Source organism: Neolamprologus multifasciatus, chromosome 17, assembly GCF_963576455.1.
Source record: "Neolamprologus multifasciatus chromosome 17, fNeoMul1.2, whole genome shotgun sequence".
In the NCBI taxonomy this organism is placed as follows: Eukaryota; Metazoa; Chordata; class Actinopteri; order Cichliformes; family Cichlidae; genus Neolamprologus; species Neolamprologus multifasciatus.
The window spans coordinates 8,848,319-8,870,314 of NC_140455.1; the positions used below are offsets into that span (position 1 = coordinate 8,848,319).

The following is a 21,996-nucleotide window of genomic DNA, read 5'->3' on the forward strand; positions in this document are numbered from 1 at the left end:
CATTAGCTTTAACCCTTTTTAAAACGATTTCAATGCAAGTGAAAACAGAGAAGTGGGTGAAGTATTCTCAGTAACTACAGTAGAGTTCAAACAGCAAGTAGAACAAAACAGCACTTAGACAGCTGCTGTGAACCAGAGAAACTACAGAGTTAGGCCAGTACTGGCTCACAGGCAACAACCTATAAATGTCTTACCATCACACATTCATACTTTCCACTTTTTTTTTCTTTTTTATAATACGGCTCCTGCACCTCCTCCCCTCATTACCTGACTCTTCTGAGTGCTGGTGGGCTGCAGGTGTCTGTACAAGACCTTCTTCAACACATCAGGAAAGAGGCAAGTTATGACGATGATGATAATGGCGAACCAGGCTGAACCGCTGGACAGCAGCTGCACAAAGACGAAGTACATGTCCTGGGTGTGCAGGAATGGCCTGAGGGGGCAAGAGGAGAGGAAACAATGTCTATTTTATGCTTAAAAACATCTACAAGCCAGTTTGTCCAAAAGCAACAGTAACATTTGGTTAGCCTTTAAAAAAAAAAGAAAAAAGAATCATACAAAACAAAACAGCAACAGAGATGGGCAGCCAGCCTCGACTTTGCCCTGTTCACCATAAATTCAGGTTTTACTGGCAGTTGGAAGTCATGCTCTTAGAGTAATTTCATTATTTCCTGACACCAGAGTTTAATGACTAGTGCAGATGTCAGACTACAAATATCCATTATGGTCCAATATTATCAGCATGGCTCCTGCAAGTCTGTGAGTTCACTGGCCTGTGTAACGTGGTCGAGACAGATCTGTTCAACTCAGCAGACTACCAGAAAAAACAAAAACAAAGCAGTCGTGTGAGGTATAGTTTGACATCAGGGCGGGGCAATAAAACACTAAAATAGTTATTATGAAGTAATTTTTCCCTCAATAGAAATATGAGACAATGCTCAATATAAAGCCGATGGAACTCACTACATCCATGTTTTCACAGACAATACGAGAGGCCAATGACGGTGAGAATAGCACCCTGTCGAACCAATCATGGGGACGGACATGGTTGGAACACTGACATCAGTGTAGGAGGAGCCGCTGGCAGCAGCATATGTGCTAATGTTTGTGCTACTGCAACATTAGGGTTGTAACGGAAACTCGAGAGACAGCGTTACTGAACATGACAGCCATAAAAGGACAAGCTTATTATTCAAAAGAAGAGTCTGAGGACTTTGCTAAAGCCTGATAAAGAAGCAGAGCAACATACATTGCAAAATGAGCTGAAAGCACGTTTCCACATAAATGCCACATAAGCACCTGAAGCAAGGACATCCTTACACCATGCACAGCTAACTGTTTACCTGCACAATGCAATACCTTACTGTAATCTGTATGATGCAAGTAAGCACAGTTGAAAATGTTGATTGAAGCTGCTGGTTCAACTAGCTGTAAACATTTATCTCAGACAGCACTGTCCCAGCTACACAGGAGTGTAGAGAGATCTGCAAAGCTATCATACTTCACCACCCGATCGGATTTGTGGTCAAATACAATGCATTTCAATGAGCCAGTCCTGTGCTTTCTCAAACCGTTTTTATTTATATTTTAGAAAGAAAGTTAGGCCTGCGACAGACTGGCGACCGGCGACAGACTGGCGACCGGCGACAGACTGGCGACCGGCGACAGACTGGCGACCGGCGACAGACTGGCGACCGGCGACAGACTGGCGTGGTGAACCCCATCTCTCACACTATGGCAGCTAGAATAGCTCCCAGTCCCATCCCCGCAACCCTGAATTGGATAAGTGAAAGGATGGATGGATGGATTGTTGTCTTGAAGCATTAGCACACCACAATTGTGTGAATATATCACTTTAGTTTATGTTCTCTTTTTTATATTTGAAAGATTCCTGAATTTTTACTAATGATATATACAGAAAGCTTTGTTTATTTTTGGTGTTGTTCCCCCAAAAACTGTTTGAATCTATATAAATCATCTTAATGGTCAGAATTAATGTTTTAGATGACTGTAGACACACAGATTTACAGATCTGTATATTGTTCTATTTTTCTGTGTATTGTACATTTGTCATGCTCAGCTTTTAACAGAAAATAATATTTAAATGTTTAATATATATGAGAAAAAAACCTGAAAAAAAAAGTGGTAAGAGTTTTTTTTTTGTTCATGTTGCCCAGACCTATTTGACATAAACATACAGCACACAGGAAGTAACTGAGTTTAAAAGCATCACTTTCCAGAAGCAAAAAGAACTTGCCAAGAAGGTGTTCTTACCAGATGATGCCTCCATAGAAGAGAGAGAAGATGAAATAGAAGGCAATTGAGCCCCATGTCACAAAATGGTTCATCCACGTCCAAAAATGAGTCTCTAATGCAAGCTGACGTTACACACATACAGGAGGGGGAGGAAAAGAAAGATGGGTGTAAAACATGGATCCAGGGACAGGCAGTGCATCAATAAACTACAGCAATCTTCCTCCGTGCTATAAAGAGAGACCTTGAGGTGACACTGATAAATTATCTTCTCCAATTAATGGCCACTGACATCATCCTCATCACAACATCTTTCAACATATTTCATTAACGGGACTTTGACGATACAAATGTCTCCTTTTGAAACTGCATGTGTTTCTCAGCTTTCTGCTATGCAAACAGCACCCACCATCCTTAGAGGGCATTACATGAGAAAAGACTCAAACACTCAAAAATAAATTGCTGATGTACTTCAGTGTCAGCTTGTCAACTTATTATAAATTCCTACATGTAAGCAAAACTCCAGCTAAGCTGAAGATGTGTTACTGGATACTTCTTTCCCAGCCCTTGTTTACACTCACTGAATAACTTGGCTTCCTGCTGCTTTGTTCTCAGCAGGTGGCAAACATACAAATCTGACTGGGAGAGTGCCTGCTATTATATGAACCCACCACTCATTACTCTGAAAGCTTCAAATGCAACCATGAGTGTCGTAAACATTACAAAATGATCCAAACATAACTGCTTCTTTAGAACGAGTACAGTGGTTTGTTGATAGGGTATAATATTTGATATCATTTACCTTTAACGTGACAGTGATGACCATGACAGTAAAGACCAGTGTTCCAAATGTCCAGTTCCCAAACATCTACAAAAACAGACATACAGTACTTCAGTTAATAATTATAAACAGCATTACAATGTAGTTTGGCACTTCCTGAAAATGATTTCATGAGGAGAGGAAAACAGAAGCTTTGCATAAATGTACAGATTGTGTGTTTGCATCTGTATAAGGGACGTCGTTACCCTACTGCTCTTGTTCCCTCGGATCACTGACAAGCTTTAGTCTACACATGTGGTGCAAAGAGAGACAAATTCACTATGACTGTAGCCTTGGTTAACAAGTTGTTTTGGCATCACGGTGCCCAAAATAAGACCTCGGCCTCCAACTGTGTGAGTACCATCAGTAGCTCGACTGTTCTACTTATAGGTTGAGAGCTGTGGGAGACATTGTTTTGTTGCCAGCCAATTCAGGACCCTGCTGGAGTCTGAACATTGAGGGCTAATAGTGACACACAGGGGAGTAAACACCATTTCTGGACCTGTGTTAGAAATACAGTTCAAGTTTGTGCTCGATACTTTCAGAATTATGATTTAAACTAAAAATTTTTACAAACTCGGCCCCCTAACGGATATCTACTCTTTACCCCTTGAAAGCCTACTAGGTAAAACCCTTCAAACTCTTTTCTGAGCAGTGATTTCTGTCATATTTCAGGCCTACTTATAGAAAAATCTGACTAGATGTTTGTGACGATGGTTTCTGCCTATGCAGCTACGCTTTGAAAAAGGCAGAAATTCTATTCTATTCTAATGGTCATCAAACTCAAAATATAATATATTGTAAAATACTGTATATACTCAAAAATTGCCATTAAGGGTACAAGAGAGGTAGGAAATGATTAAACCAAGCCATGTAACTCTATTATGAGTTGATTCAGCATATTTCAAGACACCACTAATGTAAATGCTATAGACTAGCCATTTAAATTCATGCTCTTGAATAGCATCATTACTAATAATTTAATATTTCACTTAAAAGAAAATCTTTCTGGGAGCTCTCTCATTAGCTCCCTAAGAAGACATGCATTCATCTGTAGAGCAGACGCTTACCAGCTGCCTGTTAGCTCGCAAGATCTGAAGACATGCACAGCATGAAGGCAAAAGGGAAAAGGCGTAATCAACAAAGGACAGAAGAAAAAGACAACCAAGAGTGCAGTAAAAGTGAGTGCTTTCGGAAATACCAAACTTCAGAAAGAAAGAAAGATGATGAGATATGCAGCAGGACAGAAAAGGGAAGATTTGTTATGCTCTTAAACAAAAAGAACGACAAAGAGACAGATAAGAAAAGTGCAAGATGAAGGGAAGACGTGAGTGCAAAAATACCAGCGGGTAAACAGTCCCGTTAATGTCCGCAACACAACAAGATGCAATCACGAACGGTTACTCTATAGTATCTGTTTGCTACTTTTCTCGTTTTTGCTCTGAACTAACATTTGACTGATATCAGCATCATAGAGCATGAAAACACATACCTGTCCATTGCCCATAAGAGTGGTGTCCTCTCCCATTAGTATGTAGGATCCAAAGAAGAAGACAAAGGCGTGACAGAAACCCAACACAGTCCAGTACAAGAAGGTCCGGAAAGAAAGCAGAGAGTTCTTGCTAATATCCCTGCAGAAAAAAATAAATACGTTTGGGTTTTGTTTTTGTTTTTTTATATAATCCTTAAGAGCATTCATAGGATCCAAGCAAAGTTGCATGTTTCACTGTGATGAATAAATAAATACATTGCAATTTAGCGGTTCTGAAAATTAAAATGATTTATGTAACAAGCAGCATCTAGATGCTAACAGCCAATTTAAAAACATTACATAAAATTCCAATTAACACGCACAAAAAAAGAACCAGTGGGCCAACTGTGTACGTAGATGATGACATAACAGAAAACAATATACAAAGTAGTGTTCACCTAGAGATGACATATAAGCTCACCTGTACAGGCCAGGTTTGTTCTGCAATACATGCGGATGGACCAGCTGTTCAAACAGACTGTACACAAGGATTGGCAGCGAGGTGAAGCAGATGTTGTACAGTGTCAGATAAACACTGTCGTACAGAGTCTAGGTTGGACAGAGACAGCATTTCACTCATCAATGACCCATTAACAAGAACTGATATCCACAACTCGTTCAACAGACCTTAAAGATATCAGGGAGAGAGGCGGAGCAGAGTTGGAGCAAAGCGGAAAAACAAATGAGTAGGAACACACACACTGTACTAGAAGATGAGGCAAGAGGATTATAATATGGCCTCCCAGTAAAAACTATAGTCTTACATGGTTAATAATATTTTGGGACTAGCTTCCAAAACCATGCTACATAAATAATTGAAAAGACAGAAATTCAATAGACTTCTGATTCTTAATTTTAAAGCCTATAAATAATAAGATCCATTTTCGTTTTTATTTAACACAGATTCACTACAAGAGACATCGAAAAAGAGAAAATCTATAAAAATGCACTCAATCCGATACCTAATAAGGACCAGGACCAAAACACCACTGACATTAAAAAGACAAAGACACAGAGAGTGTGAGACTTACTTGTTGTGAAAACAAACAGAAGAACTGGTATAAAAACTGCGGCGTGATAAAACACACATTCTAGAAAAGACAGAGTGAAGGAAAGAAACATTAAAAATATTGCAGTGACAGGAGACACGACTGAACACGCTCTTAGTTATGCTACGGTCACACTAGGGGAAACAGTGGTCGGAGGCCACAGCACAAGCTAAATTATTGTGACTGTGTGCAGTGAACCTGTAGTCCTGTTGCCTTTGAAATGGTGTCTTTGAAAATGGGAACCAAGTCAGTGAGTAATTGTATCACACAATGATAAAATGACAATAAAAGAGTCAGTCTGCTATCTGAATGGGGTTAAGTTGGCAATTACACAGCAATTACACAGCAAATAACTGGGATAAATCAGCAAAAATTGCAAATCTGTTGCTATCTATAGACACAGAATTCACATTTAGAGAACAACCAAATCCTGAACAGAAATGTAGAAGTTCTCCACAGATAAGTGATTTGTTATTTGAAAATGTAAAAACAGGCCCTGTGCAAACTTGTTTTAGCTAGGAAAATAACCAGAATGCAACCATTTGTTGCTAAATTAAAAAAAACAAAAACAAAACAAAACAAATAAAAACACACTGATTTCTCTTAGCCACAGGGAATGTGTCTTGTATTTTCATTCTAGTCGGACTGAACGATTACAGCGGAAGTAGAAAGTCTCTTTCTAGATCTTACCTTGTAGAAAAAGTACTGTACAAGAGTAGCTATTCGAATGTAGTAGAAGTGCCCGTGGACCAGCAGGAGTTTGGCCAGGAACTTGAACCTGGCAATTGCATAGTCGCTGTTTCTCACGGCCTGACGACCCTCCTTCCCCATGATACCTGGAGACACGGACATACTGGAGATCACACTGCAGAACACTAATACCATGTCGTGTGAGACAATACAGTCTGTATGTACGTGAGCTAAGTGTTTACCTATGCCCACATGGGCTTCCTGTATCATACTGACATCATTGGCTCCATCCCCAATAGCTAAGGTGATGGGTTTTTCTGGAGATGTCTTTAAAAGACGCACAACCTAGACATAACAAAGTAACAATGGCATCACAGGTGAGCTTCAGAAAATTTGCAGAGACAAAAAACAAACAAACATAAAAAAAAACAAACAAAAGAACCCCATCCACCCACAAACAATTAAAAATGCTTACAAGACAACGATACCTTAGCTTTCTGCAGTGGGGCCATGCGACAGCACAGCACAGCTGAACAGTTTTTACACACTTCCATAAAGAGCTTCTCGTGTTCCCTCAATGCTAAAGACAGACTAGCTCCATCTACAACCAATCCATGCTGTATGACATGGTCCTCCCTTAACCTGCGAACAGACAGAGAAAAAGTTAAAAAAAGAACACAATATGAGGTCAGGGGGATATATATAGATAGATAGATATCGATATCTATCTATCTATCTATCTATCTATAAAATTAAACAACACGTATGCTGTCAGATAACATCATGACTTTCAGCAGAATCACACCTACCTCCTGGACAGTCTGCGGAGCTGCTCAGCACACTCGTTATCAGAGTGCTGCTGCAGGAGCTCCAGGATGTTCATGGTTCTGTGGAAGTGGCCACAGGACAGGCTTACACTGACTGCCGTCTCATGTTTGTCCCCTGTCAGCACCCATACTTTGATTCCTGCGAGTCGCAAAGCCTCAATGGTCTCCTGGACCTTGTCCTGAAGTCTAGGGATACAAGAAAGAGAGAAAATAAACACTTTGGTCTCCAAGGTAACGCAGACAAAGTGTGGGTAAATTGATGGAACTGATCAAACTAAGCTTCATAATTTAACACATCTACTGAAGGGTTAGCAAGAACTGGTGAGCAGAGGGTGACTGACTACTTTGTGTTTTTCGCTGCAGTTATTTTTCCAAAGATTCAAAGACAGTTGATCTGATCTAATATTTTCATGCCAATCGGCATTACATTTTTCATGCTACACAGATGTTGGAGGGAACCCTTCGTCTCATCTTCCATACCAGAGGAGATTCTTTGACCGTGAACATCCGTGCCCCGGGAGGATCTCATTTCAGATACAGAAGCAGAGCAGTGGGGAAAAGGGAGAGCGAGCAAAAAGATAAACAAAGTGGGAGACGCAAGAGGCTTATGTGAGGAGCAGATGGCGAGCGGCTGCAAACACACATCAACATTCATTTCCAGAGAGGCTCAGTGAGGTGACGTCTTCTTCTCCCTGCTGACTATTTATTGTTGGTTAAAAATCTTCCCACTGTGTTTATCTGTCCGTTGGCTGGAAGCCCAAGACATAAAAAGCCTAAACAACAACAAAACACAAGCAGATTTGATCCACTGTGGATGATGTCCATTTCTCAAAACTATAAAGTGTGTAGTGAGGGGTTTTACAGCCTTAAAACATCTAAAATAATTGTAAAAAATAAAGTTGGCTACTTCGCAGATTTTACGTATCGCGTGTTATTTTTGGAATGTAACTCCTGAGATAAACGAGGGACCACTGTACTGCACAAACTGTTGAGATTTCAAATCCATTGAGAACTCAAGAAGGCTCACAAATAGTGACAAATGAATCTCGTTGCACTACAGTCTGACCAAAACTCTACGGGGTCTAGTGATTCTTGCAAAAATGTCTAAAGTGCCGGTAAAGCTACCAATAAGACTTAACCATTACACCTTGAGACCAAATTAGGTGAATACCTGTCTGTATAAGGTCTCATCCTAGTCATGGTAGTCTTAAGAGCTTGAATAAAAGATTTTTTAAAAAGAAGGCAACTGTACTTCTTTCAATTTGAGAAGACACTTCATCTCTCAAAGAAGCTTCAGTTCTAAAACCAAAAGGTGGCGCGTGCAATGTATTTAATCCCCGGAGGGGGTTGTCCCATTTTGAGGTTGCGAGTTATCACATGAGCCAAGGTGTGAAAAAAATGGCATGGGTCAACTCACACCTCAGCTCATTACGGGGCAAGGTCTCACAGTTTTTATGCTGGACCGCGTTGCTTGTTGTGTGGGAGATGGTTTTCACAACTTCGCCTCCTTATTAGCGCGCATGACGCGATATTGTCTGAGTGGTGAAACCTGACGTTTATGAGAATACTGCAGCGGCTTCCTGCCACGACGGAGGGTATATTGGCACCTTTAGAGTGGTTTCACCCTTAACGTAACCCAACTACACTTTAAATAACCAGGACCCCTGGATGAGAGGTGAAACATCTTAAAACTTAAAAGTGTCTTCAACCACGATAAATCAGGGCTCTAGACTAACTTTTTGACATGGGCGCACCGGTACGCCTAACTTTAAAAATTTAGGCGTACCAGCACAAAAGTTAGGCGCACTCAAATTTTTCAACCGCATTGCTTAACTCTGCAGTTTTACATGTGCACTTTCTTTGGGGGGGGGGGGAAGTCCATACAGACAATATTCATTTCTAAATTATTAACTAACAAACTTGTGCTTAAAGTGCTTTGTCAATATTGTAGAAAATGTTAAACTTAATCATCATCTTGGCCCCCTCTGATGACCTGTTTGCTGCTGTCTGTTGCTGAAAGGCAGTGGGGAGAGGGGACACTTGGGCAGTGCATTTATTGCAGCATATAATGTGTTTCCTGGATACACTGTGCTTTTTCAGCATTCAAAGATTGATGGCACCGTGTCAGAGCACTGGCTATGAATTTCAGACAGATCAGGCCTTAACTTAACAAAAGAGTTATCAATCGTTCTTTTCATCTTTTCTTATTACCCACAGCTACATCCACTTCTCTCAGGCCTAGGCTGCTCACTAGGGCTGGGTATCATCACTGATTTCTATAATCCATTCGATTCTGGTTCTCAAAGTCCTGATTTGATTCAATTTAGCCTCAGACAGTCAGAAATATTATAATTCTGATCACTTATCAGTACTGATACACATGAGACTTCATCAGAATTGTGAACATCACAGCAGATGCCTTTGTGTGAAAGTAACTGAGAATAAAACACAGAAAAACACGAAGGAGATTTTCCTGGCCTGGCTTTTTATAGCAGGTAACCTTAAAATATTCTGTAATTTTGCATAATTTTAAGAAGTTTAAATTTCTTCAGTATTGAACAGCAGAAATTAGGCTTTCTTGTCCGAGGTCATTTAAGTGAAAAAAGAAAAAGACAGCGCTGTAAACAACGGTAGACTGGTGGGTAATAAGCAAATGAATAATGCAGAAAACAGATTTGAGACGGGAAACTGTTCTTGAAGTACACACAGGGAGAGAGAGCTGTGCAGGAAGTGTGATTTTTATCGTGGTGGAAGCAAAACCGCAAAAGGCAGAGGGAATTCATGACGACATTGATCAAATGTGAAGTTCAGTTTGCTGCTTCTTTTGCTGCTGGCTCTGTGAATTTTGGTTGGAGAGAGACAAAACCTGCAGCTCAGAATCAGCGCAAAAAAAGACGTAAACACAGAGCGGACCCGACGCATCAGAATCGCTAAGCTCCGACAGTGTGTCGCATTTGCGACCAAATTGGTCGCACTCTAGAGCCCTGTAAATTACAGATGGATGGGTGACAGATGTTTTGCCATGGCATAAGCCTACTGGTCCTTCAAGTTCTTGATTTTATCCAATAGCTGCTCAGATATCCAGATCTCGATCACCAAAGTGGACGGACAAATTGTCAACTGAAATTGGCCAGCATAAACAAAAAATCCAGAAGCCTGTGTGGCACATAAATCATCTACTCCTGTACAATGGCATCCTGTTTTTAAAGTTAACCATCTTCAAATAGTACAGTGGTCAGTTGTTTAAATTGATCTAATTTAATGCCCATAACCATGTAGCATTTTCCAAAAGTGAGCAACACTTACAATTAACATTATCTTAACCCCACATTCCTAAAAATTGACTCAGATTACACACAAGTGTTTGGAAAAGCAAGCAAACCACAACCAGTACTTCAGTGTACTGATTGTACTGACCAAATTAAACAATTTATTCTTGATTTAAAAGAATTGATGCTTTAATTTATAGCAAACATTGTGTAAAAAAAGGAAAAAAAAAAGTAAGACCTGAGTCTACCCAGTTCACTTGACTCTACTTAAGCCTAGACTGTAGATTATTACTTTGTGTTCAATGCACACATCAAAAGCCTGCTTTGTGTATTATTAGTTTAGCGAGACTGTGTTTGTCCTTAATACCGATTTAGGTGTGGATAATCAATGCAAAATCCTTTCTGTATTGATTAGCACGGGTTATGAATGTGATGAGAATGTCAAGATATTTTATTTTATGTTTTGAGTCTCCATACTTGTCCTCCACTCCTGTTGCTCCCAGGAGCTGCAAGTCTTTTTCAATGTAGCTGAAGGCTTCCTGCAGTCTCTCCTCCCTCTGCTGCAGCGCGGTGCGGGCACTGTTTAGTTTCTTGTCCACATCGATGTACTCCTCTGGACTGAAGTGGCGGCATGCTATGACCAGGGTTCGCAAACCTTTCTATAATTAAATTAGGAGAATGGAGTTTAGAAAAATGATTCAAAACAGGGAAGAAAAAGAAAAATCAAAAGAAAGGTTGATAAAATGATGAAGGATAAAATGAGACACCACATTTGGGCAGATGTTAAGGTCAAATGTCGGCAAGGTTGGAAAAAAAAATCATAAGAGAATGATGGGAAGAAAAGAAACAAAAAAGCAAAGAGAAAGAAAGACAAGAAAAACAAATTATTAAAGCTTGACTCTAAATCACAGAGCGAGCCTGAGGGGCAGATGACCACAAATCAACCCACCGACTCCTGGGTACTGACGTATGATGACATGATGTGAGGGCAGTGCGTGCGTGTGTGTGTGTGTGTGTGTCTGTTGTGGCGAGGAATTTACAATGTAATGGGAACAGAGAGCCACAGAGCCAAAAGTAATCACTGTAACACTGAAAAATGTCAGGCCTACACATACAGACACAAATCTGAGGACATAAATCAAAATATATATATTTAAAGGTTTCTTTTGAAGACAGATGTATCAACTTCATCCAATTTGTCTCAGACATCTGACCACAGGGATATCGGGAAGTTTCATATTGATAATCATATTACCTCTAGACAGGTAAGTCATTTGTATCCTATTAAATAATACATGTGCAGCTGATGTGTGTGACTTCAATGGTTAAAAAAAAATGTGTTTCTGCAACAGATGAAAAATCCCCCCCAAAAATATTGTGCTTAAGGGGTGATAAATCTGTATCATGATTGTGAAAATATAAGCATCTGGTTAATATTTAGAGAGGAAAACAAACAAACAAATAAATAAATAACAAAAATCTTACCATGGCAAACTCATCAACGTGCAGCCTTGTCTTTTCGATCTCACCACTAGTCGCGAAAGGCAAAATGGCAGACTCCGCCCCCTTGGTGAACAGCACTTTGCCTCCTTGAAAAGCAACACAGCAAAAACATATACGCTAAATATGCATTAAAATGTCAATTTTCAATAAAAATATAAAAAAAAAAAACCTTACTATATTATACTTGTAAACATAAGCGTTCCATTTTTCGCTTATTTTAGAATATTATCAACTCCTCAACATTTCTGTTTTTATTGTTAATGGTTAAATTCATTTTTTGTCACTTGCAACAAACGTACAGTTCAGCTGAAGACCGTGGTATTACCTGAGGGAGTTTGCAGTATGACACTCATCCTCCTGCGGTTAGGATCAAACTCGAGTACATGGAGCAATTTATACCTTAGTGTCCAAACAAAGACCCGTCAGACATAGATTAGTTACTCGTTTTGAACAGGGACGATTTATTTTTTGGCTGCAGGTTTTATTATTTATTATTTAACTTTAAAAACTATGAGAGCATGGAACATCTCCTGAGTGAGATTAAGAAAAACAACAATCCAGTGTTATTTGCGATTTTAAAAATGAACAAGGTGACATACTTTTCAAACTTGCCAAAAGTTTTGATTTCCATGGTATCTCCATTGCTGCAAGTGAAGGCCACTCCAATCCTGAGAGAGAAAAAATAAAAAATAAAGCAAACCCCAGCACTTATATTAACATCTTACAACAATTACCTTTAACTGCAAGCTGTAGCATTTTTCTCAGGACACCGAATCAATACATAATTCATTCAGTTATCCATCCATTCTCTCTGTACTTCGAACAAATGGAATTTAAGTCTAAATGACAGCTTTCGGTCTTTATTTGAAATTTACACAGCATTAGAAACTTTTTTAAAACTGTTTTGCAGCAGAAAAAACAAAACACTCTAAGCACTGAACTCTACTGTCTGGACTTCCAGTTTTATAGGGTGTTCCTACAAAACAGGATCTTGAATCAATGGGTGGATTTACTTTAAGGTACAAATTATAATTTACAATGGATGATGACACAGGCAGCACAGAGAGGCAGTCATTCCGGTTATGCTTCCTTTAAGCCCACTTGAAGTCTGCCTGACCGGCGCATGTGCAATTGATGCACTGCAGTTCTCTTTGGACGAACTCGCATAGCTCTCATAAAAATGGGCAGAAACACACATATCCAAACAGAGCCTTATGCTAAACGTCCAACGATGAACTTAACGTCAGTCTGACCCAAGTAGACCTTAAAACACTTGTGGACAAGCAAACCATAACTTGGTCCTAAACAGCTACATGCAGAAATGATCAATTTATCAAGGTTTTCTTGTAGATCTAAAGGTGGTGTTTTGATTCCAGCTTCTTTAGCTGCACAATACTGCGTTTGCCCTTTCAGAACATATTCCCACAGTGGTCAGCTTGAGTTTTTGAATCACTTCCTGGATATTGAATTGCTGCCCATGTAGTATTATTGCAACACTGAAAGGAACAAGTGGTCAGCAGCCCAACCTCAGTGTCCCGCGCCCCCCTCCAATTTCCCCTTGCAGCTAACACAATCAGTACAGCAAGGATTCTTATACACTTTCATTTATATAGCATATTTCCAGTTCTCAGCACTTTAGACTGCACCTATTCTACATCACATCCACAGCAAATTTAGGATATCACCAATTAACCTAACATGCATGTCACTGGTATCTGGAGGAAAGTGACACCGCCACAGGGAAAACGTGTTTACTCCACACAAAAGGACCCCAGCTGGGATTTGAACTAGGTACCTTGCTGTGAGGTGCCAGTGCCAATCACTGACCCATCTAGAAAGGCACAGACAAAACAAAACTCATCTTTAAAGTTTAAAGAAGACTAAGAAAGATTTGAGGAATCCTTAAATTAATAAAGACCTTTAAGAAGTTTTGTTGTGGCATTACTGGGATGCAGACTACAATTTACACATTTCCTGTGTCGCAACCTCTGCAGTCCGGTGTAACCACCAGCTCTTAATGTCTAACATCACAACGCATAAATTTTAACCTGTGAACCTGAAACTTGCAGAAGAGGAAGCTCAAGTGTCATCTTACCTTTTTGTTGCCTCTACTAAAGCTTTCTCATCCGGTGAAGAGGCGTAGTACTCCATGGAATTGGAAGAGAACCCGTTGGCATGGGAGAATGGGTCTCCTCCCACAGCCAGGCAGTCTGACTGGTCATAGCTGATCTGAACTGTGTGACAAAGTGACACTGCCTTGAGAAATAACAATTCGTCACCCATCTGGAAGGAAAGATGAGACATAATTTTTTATTTTCTCTCTCTCTTTTCTTGATGGATACAAACACAGCATGTTATTAAAAAAAACAGAAAAAGAAAAGGACCAAGCCTGCAATATATATATATGCAATACCAGAGGAGGCATAGAACCATCTGGTGAGTCGTCTGTCATTCCCTCTGGTAAAAGTTTGCCATTAACTTCCCGGTACTTGGTTCCATTAATTGAACACTCGCGGAACTGCATTTCATTTTCTGTTAGTGTGCCTGTCTTATCAGTAAACACATATTCCACCTGAAAAACAGAAACACACAGATGCTCACAGAAGTACACTAACCATTAAAGTCGGCATAGTTGTATGCTGTATACTGAATTTGTACATAAACGGAATTCACAGATTCAAACCGGTTCATATTTCCAAATTACTAAAAATACATGATATTTCATATAAATGTAAAATATTTTACAGTATATGCTATTTTTATATACAACACTAAAACTCAGATGATACAGCAGGATATCCATGCATATCCATGTTCAGGGTGTGCTTTGTAATATGCATACATAGGTATCTTCATTCCTCTTTCATACCTGTCCCAACTCTTCATTGAGGTCAGAGGTATTGACCTGAGCTTTCTGGTCACTTTCCTCATGGTAAAGGTCCAAATCCCAGCCAATGAAAAAAGAGCCAAGGAACTTTTGCATCTCCACAGTAACGTAGAGCGAGATAGGGATGATGAAGTTATAGAGCACCAGAAAAGCCAAAAAGTCTGAGATGAACTTTAAGATCTGAAAGAACATGACAGATTCTTTTTTATTTAAAGAGAGGACAAGAGAGCAGTACAATGAAAAGTATAAAGTAAATTTATATACGTGCAAGTCGTTTGCACTGCTGCAAGAAAGTGAAATTATTAAACTGTATGAGAGAAGCATTACAAAAAAATGCAGGAGAATATTAAGACTGTCTTTCAATAAATTAGCTTACATATATCTCAGCCATATACAGAATAATGAAACCAAAGTAGGCGAGGTAATTCACTGACATTAAGGGACTGATTATTTAACTGACGGGAAAGGATAAGGAGCACAGACTGAACATATGAGCAGCTATTAAAAGCCATGTTTGCACTGTATAAGCCTTTATGTGAGCCTGACTAACATGCTAATTAAAATAAAGAAATTATAATTAATGACTTAGATATACGTTTGTCTGCATTATAGACACAAGAAGGACTCTCAGAAATGTGTGATTTAATATTACAAATATAAGTTTAGCTATCCTTGGACCGGGATATTAGAAAGAGTTCAGACTTTACAAGAGCTTTATTATTTCCTGGGTTTTTTCCTGTGTGTCCAGGAAGCAGGATGGCTTGTGCACAACTATGATTTTTTTTTTTTTTTTAATCTCTTGCTGTCTCAATACATAAGGGCTATTGTTCCCCGTGACTGATTACTGCTGGCAGGTTGGCTGATAGGCTGGCTCAGTGACAGGCATTTCCTTTCTAGTGTCTTGTCACAAAATCTAGAAACACTAACACAAGTAGTTTTGTGGACGTATTGTGCATGTCAATTCAAAGAATCTTTACCATTAATTAATTTACATCTACATTATATTATAGGCCCCTTATAATTTTTACGGGGATCAGAAAGTGAAGGACAGCGCAGGGTGCAAATGTAAACAGAGAGAAGAAGTGGAATGTCAACTAAAATCTCAACTCATCTAATCTCTGGAGCCGATAGCCTGCAGTCTTCACAAAAACAGATCAATAAGAATGCATTCCTCTGGTCGTAAAAACAAAGCAGACTAACCGGACTGCTGTTTCTCTCCGCTTCTGTCTTTTGGTTGTAGAAAGGTTCGTCCCATTTGATCTCCGCCTGCCAGGCGTACTTTAGGATGGTGCTGAGAATGGCCTCGGACAGCAAGATGATCAGGTAGATGATGAGGAAGGTATTCATGGACCTGACATCGTGAACATTGGGAAATATTAAGTTGGAGACTTCATTAAGCACATCTTAAAAAGCAATAATAAAATAGCTTACTTCTCTACAGCAGAGCGTTTCTGGGACTTGCATTTATAGTTGAGTGCCATCTTGGACTCCATGCCTGTATAAACAGCCACACCTGCAACAGCACAAAAAAAGGTAAATCGTTTGTGCTTTGCTGAACCATTTATTTTTGTTCCTTTTATTTTGACTCACCAAAGATTTCTTTAGTATTTTTCAACCTGGCCCCTCGCAGCAGCAAATTCTCTGGACCCAGCGGTCTGACAAATACAAACAAGACAAAAATACATCTGTATCTGTATCCAATGACATTATGCATCTTACAATGAATGCACAGTCTCCATATTTAAGTAACAATTTTCATTTATTTTTTTTTTATGTTCACTCTCTTTTAATGGTTCTGTATCCTTAGCTCTAGTGCTTATAGCTGGTACTATAATAGACAGAAAACTCATCTCACCTAACTATCTCTTCCCCATGCTGAGTCACCGTCATACGACCAACAAATCTGGGAAAAAGAACAAAGAAAGAAAAAACAGAGTTAAGTGGATTGATAAACCAAACAGGATACTCTGTTTGCATGCACAAAGTAAAAAGAAAATTTCAGGAAAGAAGAGAAAACCTGAGACTTACATGCACTGTGATGACCAAATTACTTTAAAGCCTATGTTTATATTTTTATCCATCCACCATTCTCTGACATATTTAAGTAATTGGATTAATGCCTCTGCAGCTTAAGGAAGCTTTGTGACTCATAGAGCACTTAGAACAAATGACAAACAGAAAAGCCAGAGAAAGCTGACATTCAGAGATTCAATTTTGGTCAGAATATATCGATCCAATGTGTGACAGATGCAATTTTAATAATATATAATAATAATAAAAATAATAAAGAAACCAATGCATTTTCCCAAAAAGACAACAAAAAAGCTCTCTTTTTTATTATTATGCATTTTTGTGATAATGAGCAGCAAATGTAATGTAATGGACCTCTAATACTGCATCTATATATTCTACATTCAAGATGCCACAAAAAAAAGACAAGTTACAATAAAAGATCTAAAAAAAACAACAAAGAAAAAACACCCTAATGGACAGTCAACATAAATCAGTGCTTTGTGAATATAAATTAGGCCTATGGAGAGTTACATAATGAAGCCATTTGTCCTGACGAAACATTTTACATCTTATGATCGATAAATACTGAATAATCTGAATGTCTATTGTAATCTTCATCCTACATTTAAAGTTCAGCTGTGGTCTTGTGACAATAATTTCCTGGCTAGATTTTGTTTTGTTTTTTTCCATCCACCAACCTCAAGTTGAACATTAACTCGCAGGCAATTCTTGAGCTACTTTATCAAATAGGATCCCACATTGAAAAGGTTTTCAGACACAATGTGCATTCCTCTCTAATAGTCAAAAAGAATGGTAACAGTTCAGATTTTAGTTTCTCAAACAGACAGGAAAGGTTGCTATCATAGTGGAATTTTTAAGACCGTATACTCAATCAGGTTTTTCCACCCAAACACAACCCAAGCTGGTGCATCTGCCCTCATACCTCCGGATTATTGGCAATTCTTCCTCTGATTTAAGTATCCACCTGCACTTGCAAGCATTTATATTTTTTACTTTTGCACCTGCACATATGGAGAGATGCCTTGTTCATGTATTACGAGATTTTCTTCAGACGTTTGGTAAACATGTTTTTTTCTGAGCAGCTTTTTCAAATTGTTACATAACCCTCTGACTGCTTTAGTTGTTGTTGCTTTTTTTTCTTATGTGGTTTAATGGGACTAAGTACCTTTTTTAAACATCTGTTGTCTGAATCCACACAATACACCCTTAGATTTATCTTGAAGGATGTGTACACTTAATTGACGATTACCTGTACAGATCAGGTTCTGGTTGCTGACACTCCACCACAGCCTGCAATGCCTCCAGCTGGGAGACTGACTGGCACACTGATGTCTCAGCCACAGAGTAATGGGTCTAGAAAAAACACATACACACAACAGTTTAATTAGTGATGGCCAGGAAGCATTGCTTCAAGTGGGACAAATGTGGTTTTCTGAGTGAGCAATGAGAAAATTATAACAGAAAAACACTGTGAAAACTCACAGATAAAATGAGAGGAAAAGCAAAAACAAAAAAACAAAAAACTCCGCACACTCTCAAAGTTGGGATCATTAATATGCCAGACACAAACAAGTTTAAACTAAACTTAGTTTTCTAAAAAAATAAAATAAAAAAAGAACTCCTATTCTATGTAAACTGTTTCCATAAGCTGCTAATGAATGAGGCTCAGTGAGGAGCTCTCCATCCACAGGGCTTTAATATGCAGGCCTTATGATGTCTGACTCTCAGCAATATCGTCAACTTTCCTTCCTGTACATCAACACCATCACTGGTACGAGCAATTACTCACTGCAGTGACTCAGATCACAGACGATTTATAAAATTGGTTTCACATTTTCCTGACTAGGTTATTAGCCATGCATTCATGTCAGCATGTTTGCAACAACTGAAATTCAATATTGTTTTTTTATGTAAATAATACTTTAAATGACCCAAAGAGAAATATACACAAAGTGTCACTTCGACAAAGCAAAAATCTAGTATTTGCTTGAGCTGCGACAAAGAAAAGAGGGTGAAAATAGCTTCTGAAAACTCACAGTGACAAAGCTAAAGAGATTTAAACACCTCCAAGTATGTTTAACAGCACCACTCATATTATTGTCAGACCTTGAGATTGGTCTCTCCGTCAAGACTGGCTGTGGTGATGTGACAGGTGCCATCTGGACGATCTGACGACAGTAACACCAGGTCTGCTGGGAACGTTTCATCTTTAGCCACACGGACGATGTCTCCCACCTAGATGGATAGACAGAAGCAGGCACGGGGTAAAGTCTGTTCAGTTTTTCACTATATTTCAGTTGGATTGTCAAATAATTGTATTCACACATTTACGGTGATGTTTAATTGAGTTAAAATACGTTTAGCATCACTTAGGCAATATTATCACACGTTTTCAGACAGATAGGAGAAAAAAATAAGTACACACACACAAAAATATTTTAGAAATCTAAAAATGTTTAAAACTAAATAGCTAAATGACTTTGTTAAAAAATATATATTGTAGGCAAGTTAAAAATTATTGGGGTGCAACTATTATCGAAATTTGCAAATGTGTTCATTTTTGGTTGTTTTTGACCTCTGTGCTCTTTAGCGTACATGAAAACTCCCACAGTTGGACCCTTTGGAGGGCGTTGGCTCACTCTGCTTCTAAACAAGCTCCAGAGCCGTTTTTGTATTGTGACAATGTGTTCTGATGTCAATGTGACCCAGGTACTAGGCGCACGCTGCAAGAGCTACACTCCGTCCTGTAGTCAGGTGTGCATTGAGGATGTGGTAGAGTACCACATAAAGACGTAAAGAATACCATTTTGCCTGAAAATTTGCCTAGGTAAATGGAAATGTTAGAGATACATTCTCCATGTTATCTACTACTCCAGAGCCTGGCCAAGAAGTGTACTGAGCATTCTCACTGGTTAGTGAAGTGTTGTGAAGCATTTTAGTTCGCTGGGAGTGTTTCAAATGTTCTGTATGTGAACAGAAATCAAACAAAAACTCTGTATTGTTCACACTCTAGACAATATGTTTAATTGTTATATTACAGTTTGTAATTTTTAGCTTTTTGTCTTTTCAGAGTAATACAACACTACATATTTTACTTATTTAATAGAAGCTATGCAGTTAGATGTTTGTGAGTAGCAGGTTAGAAGCGATGTAGTTCTCCATAGATTGAGGACAATTAACTCACACCAAAACTAACACCAAACACAAAGCAACTAGTCATCCTTTGTATTAGATTAAACAATTTTACTCCTGTTGGCACCTAGTTTCCTGTGAGGAAAAAAACCCTGAAGTGATTAATTTATTCTTTTACTAAAGTACACATTTAGAGATGTCTTTAGTGATGACCCCAGACATGCAACCCACAGTGTTTCCATGGTGTCAGATAAGATCAGGAAAAACCTATAATCATCACACAACCACCATTACCAGACAAGCCGAGGTATAAAATGACACAGTGTTTGAAGGGCAAATGCTGCAGCTAGTTATACAAATACAATTAGACATAGAAAGGAATCACATTACCGTTTCAGGGTTTATTTGAATTATGAACAGGTCTCTGAGTGTCCACATACTGTACCATGGGAAATTAGGTATTAGAGTGAATTTATAAGCTTTAGATGGGAACAAATTTAAAGAAATGACACTATAACATCCAAGCTCAAGTTAGTTACATCGATTCGTTAGGAGTTGCAAAAAGCTTTTTTGATACCTTAATTTTCTTGGACCAAAGAAATTCTTTCTAAACTGGAATAACTGGCATGATTAAGGTCCTTTACAACTTTGATGATCTTACCCTGATATTCTTGGATCTCGTCTGGACCAGACTTCCACTGCGAACCACAAACACTGGAGCCCCATTCACCTCATTGTCAGCCTTGTGTCTCAGCCAATCCTCATAGCCCTGTGAAACACAACCAGTTACAAACTGCAGATGGCAGCTGGTTAAAATAATCTTATTTACTGACTATGGTTGTGTGTGTGGCATGTGTGGCACTACTAGAAACTGATCAACAGAAGTGGCCACCAAATTTAACAAGTTATTCTAAACAAACTTGTTTAATGTCAGAAGCAGGAATGCTTCAAATGTTCTCAATCAATACTTTATCATTTCAATTGTGCTTTGTACAACAACAAAAGCTTTGAGCTTTGCCTACAAATAGACAATAATCATTGATGATGCATGCATGTTTGTTCCACATTTTCATGAGGAAGAGGAAGCCGCTATGTGGTTATGTTCTCACCTGTTTTATGGCAGTTACTGTGATCACAAAGAACAGAGGCAGGCCGCTGGTTACTGGGGAAGTTGGCGTGTCAATCATTAACTTCAAAGAAAAATACAAAACAGAGAGTTTAGAGATGCTGCCAAACTAAAGAAGGGACTGTAAAAATGGTAGTGGTTTTTGCAACAACAAGCAACTTGAAAAATACGAGTAGTAGTGGCCAATGTGCATAAACAGGAAACCCGTATAACTTCCCTTAAAGGTCAACGATCAGATAAGAACAAGTCTCACACACACTTTTGAATTCCTGTCTTTGTAAGCAGGGTCACTGGGATATTATATTTCCTCACCCCATATCCTGGTCTTAATAATCACAACGAAATGCTGAGCAAAGTGTGTGAAACTGAAGACCAAGCTAAAATGGTTTAGTGCCATTGAGCAGTTTATTAGTGGATATTAGTTTTGAATTGCGGGGGTTTTCATAAGCAGGTTTCTGGCAACTCTTTCACACTGTTGCACTAATCTACAGGTGGAAGTAGTTATCCAATAAAAAAAATAATAATAATAATTACTCTAAAAAAAATCCTTGAGCAGACAAATGAGAAAGAAAGCAACATGAATGTAAACAATGCATGTTCATAAAAAAACAAATGCACTGCAAACTTTTCATGTGAGGAAAATGTGCAACATTTGTTAGGCTTCAAGCGTAACCACAAAGGCTTTAGGCAAGCAACACTGAATGTAAAGTGAAACTTTGCTTAAAAGGAAGACGCCTCAAGGAAAAGATCAAAGATATCTTAACACTTTAACAAACACTTTCTGTAAATGGCTACACTAACTGAAGAATTCACCAGTCATCTAGAAACCCATCTAAAGCAATCTTTAAATGGTCAAATTGGCTATCTTAGATGAA

General features: G+C 38.8%; 1 protein-coding gene across 5 annotated transcripts in view; it reads right to left on the reverse strand.

Moving 5' to 3' along the window:
* The window catches only part of atp11b (ATPase phospholipid transporting 11B), a 51,534-nt gene that overhangs the window by 15,785 nt on the left and 13,753 nt on the right, over nucleotides 1–21,996 (reverse strand). For 3 of the 5 annotated variants that reach the window (XM_085137287.1, XM_085137292.1, XM_085137289.1), the window contains exons 4-29: nucleotides 21,105–21,185; nucleotides 20,657–20,764; nucleotides 18,970–19,098; nucleotides 18,113–18,216; nucleotides 16,685–16,732; nucleotides 16,420–16,484; nucleotides 16,261–16,342; nucleotides 16,030–16,180; nucleotides 14,812–15,009; nucleotides 14,356–14,514; nucleotides 14,038–14,225; nucleotides 12,542–12,610; nucleotides 12,268–12,341; nucleotides 11,925–12,028; nucleotides 10,917–11,098; nucleotides 7,153–7,356; nucleotides 6,832–6,985; nucleotides 6,586–6,688; nucleotides 6,344–6,489; nucleotides 5,636–5,695; nucleotides 5,026–5,153; nucleotides 4,566–4,704; nucleotides 4,144–4,167; nucleotides 3,056–3,121; nucleotides 2,275–2,378; nucleotides 268–433 (exon numbers count right to left, since the gene is read on the reverse strand). In XM_085137287.1, coding sequence (XP_084993413.1) covers nucleotides 268–433; nucleotides 2,275–2,378; nucleotides 3,056–3,121; nucleotides 4,144–4,167; nucleotides 4,566–4,704; nucleotides 5,026–5,153; nucleotides 5,636–5,695; nucleotides 6,344–6,489; nucleotides 6,586–6,688; nucleotides 6,832–6,985; nucleotides 7,153–7,356; nucleotides 10,917–11,098; nucleotides 11,925–12,028; nucleotides 12,268–12,341; nucleotides 12,542–12,610; nucleotides 14,038–14,225; nucleotides 14,356–14,514; nucleotides 14,812–15,009; nucleotides 16,030–16,180; nucleotides 16,261–16,342; nucleotides 16,420–16,484; nucleotides 16,685–16,732; nucleotides 18,113–18,216; nucleotides 18,970–19,098; nucleotides 20,657–20,764; nucleotides 21,105–21,185 — 3,036 coding nt within the window. The remainder of the gene's footprint in view (nucleotides 1–267; nucleotides 434–2,274; nucleotides 2,379–3,055; nucleotides 3,122–4,143; nucleotides 4,168–4,565; nucleotides 4,705–5,025; nucleotides 5,154–5,635; nucleotides 5,696–6,343; nucleotides 6,490–6,585; nucleotides 6,689–6,831; nucleotides 6,986–7,152; nucleotides 7,357–10,916; nucleotides 11,099–11,924; nucleotides 12,029–12,267; nucleotides 12,342–12,541; nucleotides 12,611–14,037; nucleotides 14,226–14,355; nucleotides 14,515–14,811; nucleotides 15,010–16,029; nucleotides 16,181–16,260; nucleotides 16,343–16,419; nucleotides 16,485–16,684; nucleotides 16,733–18,112; nucleotides 18,217–18,969; nucleotides 19,099–20,656; nucleotides 20,765–21,104; nucleotides 21,186–21,996) is intronic. The other 2 variants (XM_085137291.1, XM_085137288.1) reach the window with 1 other exon arrangement.